Source organism: Ursus maritimus, unplaced genomic scaffold, assembly GCF_017311325.1.
Source record: "Ursus maritimus isolate PB19 unplaced genomic scaffold, ASM1731132v1 scaffold_34, whole genome shotgun sequence".
Lineage (NCBI taxonomy): Eukaryota > Metazoa > Chordata > Mammalia > Carnivora > Ursidae > Ursus > Ursus maritimus.
The window spans coordinates 4197488-4208782 of NW_024426008.1; the positions used below are offsets into that span (position 1 = coordinate 4197488).

The window sequence follows — 11295 nt, forward strand, 5'->3', positions numbered from 1 at the left end:
AATTGGTGAAAGTTTCACTAAGGAATGAAAACTTAAGCTGGGCATTAATGACAAAGAATTAGAAGGGAAAATAAAGTTATGACAAGAAAGAGCATAAACAAAAGCACAAATCCTTGTTGACCATCGACTGTATTCCAGAGGCTGCTGCTCAAATTCTAGGAATGTAAGCAAGATATTTCATCATCTCAAGGAATACAGGTACAGAAGCAACCTGGAACCAACAAGAAAGACCTCACAGAGAAAATGACATGGGCTGGGAATTATGTACCTCTATGCAGAGTTGTGTAAAATAAATTAGTGAACTTATGTCTAAATAATGACAGTATTATATTGCATACTTTCTACCTTCCTAACCTTATATAAACATTGCTTTCTACATTTTAACCCCTATAGAAGATTAATCCAAAATATGTAAAAATGTATATACTCTTTCACCCAGCAACTTCATGGTTTAGGAATTTATCTTAAGGAAGAAGAAAGCAGATGATATGAAGGTTCCTACAGACATGCTCACTTTAGTACTGTTTGTAATAGTAAAACACTGAAAATGACCTAACTATAATTCAATATGAATGGACTGGAAAAAACTGTGATATATGCCGACAACGGAATACCATGTATCTATTTAAATAATGCAGAAAAATGTATACTTGTTGACATGAAAAGAAAGATGTCCAGGATACGGAGATTAGTGATGAAAGCAGGCTACAAACACCATGATCTTATTTTTTGTATAAAAATATACATGTATGTATGTATATGTGCACACTCACATATATGTGTACATGCACACACACATTTACATATAAGAAGTTTTGAAGACAGAATCCAGGGTTTAAATCCTCATTCTTAAAACTTGGATGAATTATCTAAACTTTAGTTTTCGATCTCTAAGATGGACAGTAAATAATTCTTGTGAAGATTAAATAGAAACAAACACACACACACTTAATTCTCCAGCTATCAAGGAAAATAAGTAAGCAATTTTATTTACCCTTGGGACAGTCAGCCTCTAAAAAGTGATAAACTATTCTGTTGTTCAATCAAAATCATATTCCAGAACGGAGATTTGTACTTACCAGAATACAATGTAAATTTGTTAAATTGACCACCTCACAAACAGTTTTTATTCTATCTATTAATCTTGCAAAATAGTTGACCATTTCTTCCCTTTTAATTATTTTTGCATATCGAGGGAATGTAGGTGGAAGTAGCCTCTGGTTAACAAGGGGCTCAAAACCCATCATAATTGGATGATCTAAAAAGGAAAAAAAAGTAAGATTTTCAATGTTTTGCTGAATCTTCAACCTCAAATACTAGTAAGTATAAAAAGAGAAAGGCCAATTTCAAAAGCATCTCCAAATTCCTGTCAGAGTATTCTCTAAATGAATTTTATAATTTACAAACATCTATATACATATGCATTTTTAAAAATGAGATAAGCAGATTTAATAACCTAAAAATTGGACTTCCTACCTACATGGAATTGGTAGTAGTTACAGAAAGGAAGGGGTTGCTACCTCACAATTAACCATAAGCCAGGAATGGGATAAAATAGGGTTAATATATTCCCTTAAAAAAAAAAAAAAGCAAGCAATGCTGTATTAACCATGAGATTGTGAAAAAAAAAAAAAAGGTAAAATGGGAACACAAATTTAGGTGGTCTTCCCTTCAATTACTGAACAGTAGAATCAACTCAAACTTACATATTAATGCAAAACAGAGAACAGTCCCTGCCCCACCCCCATGAGTCTGGAATACATTTGGTACTGACATTAATTATAGAAATTCAGAGTGCTTTAAAGCATAAATAACCTTTTACAGGAGACCTAAGGGTGATTTCCTCTTTCCCATTCTCTGCCCACTGTGACCTCACTTTTCACACTACTGCAACCCTCCAAATTTTCTCTCAACTTGAAATCTAAAATGAGGAAGTATATGAAATGAGAAGTGATTAAGAATTTGGGAATCAGGTTCTCTTGCTGTAATACAAACAGGCTATAAACCAAGAACAAATAAAATAGCTTTGGATGTTAATGAAAGATAAAATTAAGCTAAGTATGGGAGGCTGGGACCCTGGGTGGCTTAGTCTGTTAAGCATTGACTCTTGATTTCAGCTCAGGTCAGGTTAGGGCTGTGAGAATGAGCCCTGCCTCCAGCTCCACTCTGTGGGCATGGAGCCTGCTTAAGACCCTCTCCCTCTGCCCCTCCCCTCCAAAAAAAGAAATTAAGATAAGTAGGCGCCATTATTAAGAATTAAAAGACTGATATTTAACCAAATTATAATAATGCTCCTGTGACAAATGTGATTATTCCTGAAGATTAAGCAAATAAAGATGTCCCCCAAGGTTGCTGGCCTTCTTCCTCTTCTCCATACTTAAGTCTTCCCTGGTTGAAGTCATTCATTCTTATAAAAATTCCAATTTAATGTTTTCCAGGCTAAAATCATTAGCCCACAATCTTTCTTCTGAGCTCCAAATCTGATTTCTACCTGCATAATGGACATTTCTACCTTGGTACCCCACATCATCTCAAAAGGCACGTATCCGAAAAGCTGCCATTATCTTGCCCCAAACACTGCTTCTCCTTATCTATTCCCTTTCTCAATAAAATGACCCACTGCCCTTATAATTGCTTAGGCCAGAAACCTTCTTGTCTGCTTTAATCAGTGCATAAGTCTTACAATATTTCACATCCTATCATCCACTGACTGTCCCCCTCCCCCTTCACTCTTACTGCCACTGCAAAAGTCTAACTCATTCCCCTACACTGAATACTCCTTCATTAATTAATCCTGTACACTGCCACCTCAATTGTTTTATCTAAATGACAACCTGATTTCACTCACCAATCCAAAAATTTTGTTGGCTCCCTATTACATACAGTACAAAGTCTCTGGTAGGGCACTGAAAGGTACTTTAAAATTCATGCCACTCCTATAGAAAAAAAAATCTGTACTCCAATAGAAAACTATATATTGTCAGATTGATTCAAGGCAGCTATTTTACAAATCTATAAATTGTAAGTAACTGATAGAATTTGCAAATTCTGTCCTGGCAGAGATTCACCTGACTTCCTCCCAACTCCCTTTCTGCCTCCATTTATAATTTTTTTCAACATTCCAATGCTCCATATAAATCTGAATTTTGTTAAAAGATTTTATTTATTTGAGAGAGAGAATGCAAGAGCAAGGGGGAGGGGTAGAGCAAGAAGCAGGCTCCCCAGTGACCAGAGCGCCTGACGCGGGGCTTGATCCCAGGGGGGATCATGACCTGAGCCAAAAGCAGACACTTAACTGAGCTACGCGGGCACCCCTAAATTTAAACGTTTTAAAACTTTTCATCCCTAGTTATTTCATTGAATGAGTTTAACAAAATCCTTAACACATGTTCATTTTTATATCTGTATGAGAATCACAGTTTTTACTTTTTTCTGAAAGTCATCTTTTAACATGTTCTATTCTCTAAGCACCATGAGCTGTAAGCAAGCACACTGACCGACAAGTATCATGTTCTTTTATGCCTCTTTACTTACACAGTATCTCTCTGCCTATAAAGCCGACCCCTTATTCTTAGCCTGAGAGACCTGCTATAACTTGGACTCCCTCTCATGCTTGGCCCTCCCCCAAGTACTGGGTATACACACTGCTACTCTGTCCATGTGGGATTACATCATTTCTCCCTCAGTTCTTCTGAAAGAGCAGGAACTGGCTTGTGTCCCAAACACCTAAATGTCTGGCTCATTACAGGCACTGGATACATGTTTTGTGAATGACAAGATGTGCATACTCAAAATAAAATGAAAGACTGTTACCATTATAATAAAACAGTTTGATTTTCGGATTTATAACATTTCATTTAAGGTAAATGTACTAGTGAGGATGCTTTACCATACCAACATGAATACATTCTGGGCTTTAATGATAAATGCACAGAATCTAAATACTTAAATAGTACATTATTCTTATTTTCCCTGAAAGCATTCTCATTTTCATCTAAAAGTATTACCCATAAATATTCTTTTGTTCTTAACACACATATTTTAAGGCTTTAAACCACAAGTAGAAGATACAGCCACTCATGGAAATCTGGATGACCATGAAAAGTAGTAAGTATTAGTGGGAAATGAATATAAAATACAATACGTTCTACATTACGTTTTAAAAAAGATTTTATTTATTCATTTGAGAGAGCGAGCGATAGCACAAGCAGGGCGATAGGCAGAGGGAAAGGGAGAAGCAGACTCCCCACTGAGCTGGGAGCCTGATGCAGGGCTCAATCCCAGGACCTGAAGATTGCCAACTGAGCTGAAGGCAGACACTTAACCATCCTAGCCGCCTGCCCAGGCACCCCATCTACATTACATTTTTATACAAATTTAAAAATGCAACATAAAAGGATAAGCCTCCAACTCCATTTATGCTCAGGTCATGATCTCAGCATGGAGTCTACTTGAGATTCTCTCTCTCCCTCTACCTCCGCCCCTCCCCCTGCTCTCAAACACTCTCTCTGAAATAAATAAATCTTTTTAAAAGGTGCGACATACAAGAGTATTACCTTCTGAAACAAATTCAGCTGTCCTGCAGACTACAGGGGTTTATAGCAGCATCCGTGACCTTTACCCACTAGATGCCAGTAGCATCCCCTTAATTGTGAAAACCAAAAATGGGTCCAGACATTTTCGAATGTCCCTGGAAGGCCCCAGCTGAGAAACACTGGTCAAGACAAATACAATAAGCAACTTTAATTCAGTGTGGATAAGCTCAGGATGTAACAAGAACATCTGAACACATGGAAAAATTAGATGGAAGACTGACAAGAAGTGAAATCTAAGGAAAGACTCAAATGATAAAAAGTTAGTAAAATATTGGTCAGGAAAAAGTATTCCAAGCATATCAAAGGCCTGGAGGACAGAAAAGATGGTTCCTTTTCTCTTTTTCTTTAAGGAGCTCCAATTTTCCAAATCATAATTTCTCCAAACTCATGAAGTAAAAATACATGCATATAAATAGAATGGGCACACAGTCCCTATCCATAAAGTTAGAAGGTATCTGTGTGCTTCTCTCTATTCCCCAGATATACTTACATCGCAACCCCCCCCACCATTTCTCTGGACCTAATCCCTGTTAATAGCTAAAGTTATTCCTAGTAACTATTTTTAAGTCTCAGCTGTTGCCGAATCTCATACATAAGAATTCTGCAACTGTTCTGTACAAGACATAATAACCCGCCTGAGCAGAGACGAGTGAAAGAGCTGAGATAAGAGAGATGGAAGAAGTTGCTCAGAATACAGAGTAACTGAGCAGGAGAGGGGCTAAAAGCAAGGCAGGAGTTTGCATCTGGTTTCATGGCAACATAAAGCGTGAAACTTTACAAGAAGTTTTACCACACCCAAACCCCTCCCGGAATAAACTGCTCGAACAGTTTTTTCCTCACTGTATTTCATGCATCTTCTCTACCACACAATATACCTCAGACTGTTTTCTATTAGAATAACCCGAAGAGCCCTTGCGAATTGAGTCTGAGAAGTTGAGAATTCATATTACTTTCTACGTAGTGTGGGCTGTGCTTAATCTAGTTTTCCTGAATTGGACAGACAGCTCAAACAAGATAATTTCTAGACTTTCTTCTCATGTTCTAAGTCTGTAGATGTATGAAAAATTATCTTGGTTTTCCAGTTAAAATACTTCAAATATACTTCTTAGTACAAGAATGCCAAATAGGAGGATATGCCCCTTCCAGCAGCATTCTTTTAAAAATAAAACAACTGGGGCGCCTGGGTGACTCAGTTAAGTGTCTGCCTTCAGCTCAGGGCGTGATCCCCGGACTCCCGGGATCAAGTCCTGCATAGGGCTCCCTGCTCAGCGAGGAGTCTGCTTCTCCCTCTGCCCTTCACCCTGCTTGTGCTCTCTAATAAATAAAATCTTTTAAGAAATACATAAAAATAAAATAAATGATAATTTACTTTCAAAACATTTTATACAGCACACTGGTTTAGACTGTTTTAGTTACTAAAATTCTTGTTAGACAACTGGCATTATTACCAGCAGAAAAGTGCTATGAATAATACAAGGTTCTTGGATATAAGATTTATAGTAACAACGCACTTTGATTTAACTTAGCAAACTAAGTTATTAAAATTGATTAGATGCCTAAATTAAAGATCCAAAAATCTATGTCAAGAGATAAAGATGACATATCATTTTCAGACATCTCTCCCCAAGATTACATAGGCAATTTACAGTTATATTTATTGAAATAACAAGTTTTGGATTCTCTGAAGTTGGAAGGAATTCTGGAAAAAAATGCAGAAGCTGCTAAGGATTTAAGTGATTCCACACTTCTTGCCTACATTATTTCCTTTTATAAAATGTTTAACATTATGCTATGTGAAATAAGAGAAAAAGGACAAATATTATATGATCCCTCTTATATGATATACCAGGAATAGCTCCATTCATAGACAAAAAGTACAACAGTGGTTACTGGGGATTAAGGGGAAATGGGGAGCTACTGTTTAATTAGTATCAAGTTTCAGTTCGGGAAGATGAATAGTTTTGGAGATGAATAATACTGAGTTACATGATAATGTGAATATACTTGATGCCACTGAATTGTACACTTAAAAATGGTTAATGTAACAAATTTTATGTTATGTATATTTCACAATAAAAAAACTTACAAAAAGGCATTAAACCAAAAGTGTTCAATTCAAAAGGCCCAGCCTCAGTAAATATTCTATCATAATCACCAACCAATCACTGCAATATTATGTGCGCACGTCTACATATTTTGAATTTTTTGGTGTGTATTTCTGAACAGGTATAAATGCAAATGATAAAAAAAAAGTTTCAAATGAAACAAAAGGCAATACGACGAAAAGCAAGTCTCCCGTCCACATGTGACTCTCAGTTAATCTCCGGAGAACTAACCAGAACTTTAAGTTTCTTCAATGTGTGGGTATTCATATACATATCCTTTTTAAAAAAACTTAATTGAGGTATAATTTACATATAATAGAATGTAAATATTAATCTATAATTCACTATTCTGAAAAATACATACAACCATGAAATTACTACCAAAATCAATGTGTATACAATATTTCCATCTCCCCAAAATATACCCAGTCCCCATTCCCAGCCAATCACTGCCCCTCATGCCCAGAAATTATGGAACTGCCTTCTCTCAATAAAGATTAGTCTTTCCGACTTTTATACAAAGAGAATCATGTGCACTTTTATATCTGGCTTCTCTCAGCATAATGTTTCAGATTTATCCACTATGCTAAGTGTATCAGTACTCCATTCCTCTCTATTTCTTTTTTTTAAGATTTTATTTATTTATTTGACAGAGAGAGAGACAGCCAGTGAGAGAGGGAACACAAGCAGGGGGAGTGGGGGAGGACGAAGCAGGCTCCCGGCACAGCAGAGAGCCTGATGCCGGCTGGATCCCAGCACCCTGGGATCACGCCCCGAGCCGAAGGCAGACACTTAACGACTGAGCCACCCAGGCGCCCCATTCCTTTCTATTTCTGAGAAGTATTTCATTGTATGCATATACCACTATTTGTCCATTGACACATATTCCTTTCTTTTAGCAAAAACATCAAAATATTATACATGCTGATCTTTTCTCAACTGTTTAATATTTTTTATTACATTATGTTAGTCACCATACAGTACATCCCTAGTTTTTGATGTAAAGTTCCATGATTCATTACTTGCGTATAACACCCAGCGCACCATGCAATACGTGCCCTCCTTAATACCCATCACCAGCTTATCCCATTCCTCCCCCCGCGAAGCCCTCAGTTTGTTTCCCAGAGTCCATAGTCTTTCATGCTTCATTCCCCCTTCTATTTACCCCCTTCTTCTTCCCCTTCTTGTCCTACAGATCTTCCTACTTCTTATGTTCCATAAATGAGTGAAACCATATAATTGTCTTTCTCTGCTTGACTTATTTCGCTTAGCATTATCTCCTCCAGTCCCATCCATGTTGCAGCAAATGTTGAGAAATCGTTCTTTTTGATGGCTGTGTAATATTCCATTGTATATATGGACCACTTCTTCTTAATCCAGTCATTTGTTGAAGGGCATCTTGGCTCCTTCCACGATTTAGCTATTGCGGACAGAGCTGCTATGAACATTGGGGTGCATATGGCCCTTCTCTTCACTACATCTGTATCTCTGGGGTAAATACCCAGTAGTGCAATTGCTGGATCGTAGGGTAGCTCAATTTTTAACTTTTTAAGGGACCTCCACACTGTTTTCCAGAGTGGCTGTACCAACTTGCATTCCCACCAACAATGTAGGAGGGATCCCCTTTCTCCACATCCTCTCCAAAAATTGTCATTTCTTGCCTTGTCAATTTTTGCCATTCTAACTGCGTAAGGTGGTATCTCAGTGTGCTTTTGATTTGAATTTCCCTGATGGCTAATGATTTTGAACATTTTTTCATGTATCTGTTAGCCATTTGTATGTCTTCATTAGAAAAGTGTTCATATCTTCTGCCTATTTTATGATTTGTTTGTTTCTTGTGTATTGAGTTTGAGAAGTTCTTTGTAGATCTTGGATACCAGTCTTTTATCTGTAGTGTCATTTGCAAATATCTTCTCCCATTCCGTGGGCTGCCTCTTAGTTTTTTTGACTGCTTCCTTGGCTGTGCAGAAGCTTTTTATCTTGATGAAGTCCCACAAGTTCATTTTTTCTTTTGTTTCTCTTGCCTTTGGAGATGTGTCATGAAAAAAGTTGCTGTGGCCGATGTCATAAAGGTTGCTGCCTATGTTCTCCTCTAGGATTTTGATGGATTCCTGTCTCACATCGAGGTCTTTCATCCATTTGGAGTTTATCTTTGTGTATGGTGTGAGAGAGTGGTCAAGTTTCATTCTTTTGCATGTAGCTGTCCAATTTTCCCAGCACCATTTATTGAAGAGACTCTCGTTTTTCCACCAGATGTTTTTTCCTGTTTTATCAAAGATTAGTTGCCCAAAGAGCTGAGGGTCCATTTCTGGGTTCTCTATTCTGTTCCATTGGTCTATGTGTCTGTTTTTGTGCCAGTACCATGCTGTCTTTGTGATCATAGCTTTGTGGTACAGCTTGAAATCCGGCATTGTGATGCCCCCAGCTTTGTTTTTCCTTTTCAACAATTCCTTGGTGATTCGGGGCCTTTTCTGTTTCCACACAAATTTAAGAGCTGTTTGTTCCAGTTCTTTGAAAAATGTCATTGGTATTTTGATCGGGATGGCATTGAAAGTGTAGATTGCTCTGGGTAGCATGGACATTTTAACTATGTTAATTCTTCTGATCCATGAGCATGGGATATTTTTCCATCTTTTTCTGTCTTCTTCAATGTCTTTCATGAGTGATTTGTAGTTTCTAGAATATAGGTCCTTTATGTCTCTGGTTAATTCTGAGATAACGTATGATTTTTGGTGCTATTGTAAATGGAATGGATTCCCTAATTTCTTTTTCATGAGTCTCACTGTTCGTGTATAGAAATGCAACTGATTTCTGAGCACTGATTCTGTATCCCGCCACATTACTGAATTGCTCTATAACTTCTAGTAGTTTGGGGGTGGATTCTTTTGGGTTTTCCATATAGAGTATCATGTCATCTGCGAAGAGAGACATTCTGACTTCTTCTTTGCCGATTTGGATACCTTTTATCCCTTTTTGTTGTCTGATTGCTGTTGCAAGGACTTCTAGTACTCTGTTGAATAATAGTGGCGATAGTGGGCATCCTTGTCATGTTCCTGATCTTAAGGGAAAGGCTTTCAGCTTTTCCCCATTGAGAATGATATTTGCTGTAGGCTTTTCATAGATGGTTTTCATGAAATTGAGGAATGTACCCTCTATCCCTACACTCTGAAGTGTTTTAACCAGGAAAGGATGCTGTATTTTGTCAAATGATTTTTCTGCATCTATTGAGAGGATCATATGGTTCTTGACTCTTTTCTTGCTGATATGACCTATCACACTGACCGATTTGTGAATGTTGAACCACCGTTCATACCAGGGATGAATCCCACTTGGTCATGATGGATAATCCTTTTAATGTACTGTTGGGTCCTATTAGCTAGGATCTTGTTGAGAATTTTGGCATCCATATTCATCAGGGATATCGGTCTGTAATTCTCCTTTTTGATGGGGTCTTTGCCTGGTTTGGGGATCAAGGTAATACTGGCCTCATAGAATGAGTTTGGTAATTTTCCTTCTGTTTCTATTTTTTGAAACAGCTTCAGGAGAATAGGTATTATTTTTTCTCTGAATGTTTGGTAGAATTCCCTGGGGAATCCATCAGGCCCTGGACTCTTGTTTTTCGGGAGCTTTTTGATAACTGCTTCAATCTCTTCATAATTAATCGGTCTGTTCAAAAAATCAATTTCTTCCTGTTTCAGTGTTGGTAGTTTATAGGTTTCCAGGAAGGCATCCATTTCTTCCAGGTTGTTGAATTTATTGGCATAAAGCTGTTGATAAAAGTTTCTAATGATCCCTCCTATTTCACTGGTGTTGGTTGTGACCTCTCTTCATTCATAATTTTATTAATTTGGGTCCTTTCTCTATTCTTTTGGATAAGTCTTGCCAGTGGCTTATCTATTTTATTTATTCTTTCAAAGAACCAGCTTCTAGTTCTGTTGATCTGCTCTACTGTGCTCCTGGTTTCTAATTCATTCATCTCTGCTCTAATCTTGATGAACTGCTTTCTCGTGCATGGATTAGGCCTGTTCCTCTGTTGCTGTTCCAGCTTCTTGAGGTGAGAATATAAAACCTGCATTTTAGATTTTTCTATTCTTTTGAGTGAGGCTTGGATGGCTATGTATTTTCCCCTTAGGACTGACTTTGCAGTGTCCCATAGGTATTGGACCGCTGTGTTTTCATTCTCGTTGGTCTCTATAAATTGTTTAAATTGATTTTTGATTTCCTGGCTTATCGAATCATTCTTGAGCAGGATGGTTCTTTGTCTCCAAGTGTTTGAGTTTCTTTCAAATTTTTCCTTGTGATTGAGCTCCATTTTCAAAGCGTTGTGGTCTGAGAATATGCAGGGAATAATTTCAATCTTTTGGTATCGGTTGAGACCTGTTTTGTGACCCAGCATATGGTCTATTCTGGAGAATGTTCCATGTGCATTAGAAAAGAATAAGTATTCTTTTGTTTTGGGGTGTAGTGTTCTATATATATCTAGGAGGTCCAACTCGTTGAGTATGGCATTCAAAGCTCTTGTTTCTTTGCTGATTTTCTGCTTAGGTGATCTGTCTATTGCTGATAGTGGAGTGTTGACGTCCCCTACTATTAAT

General features: G+C 37.5%; 1 protein-coding gene across 6 annotated transcripts in view; it reads right to left on the reverse strand.

The window, feature by feature from the left end:
* The window catches only part of NAA35 (N-alpha-acetyltransferase 35, NatC auxiliary subunit), a 95212-nt gene that overhangs the window by 29328 nt on the left and 54589 nt on the right, over positions 1-11295 (reverse strand). For all 6 annotated transcript variants that reach the window (XM_040620184.1, XM_040620180.1, XM_040620183.1 and 3 more), the window contains one exon: positions 1080-1258. In XM_040620184.1, coding sequence (XP_040476118.1) covers positions 1080-1258 — 179 coding nt within the window. The remainder of the gene's footprint in view (positions 1-1079; positions 1259-11295) is intronic.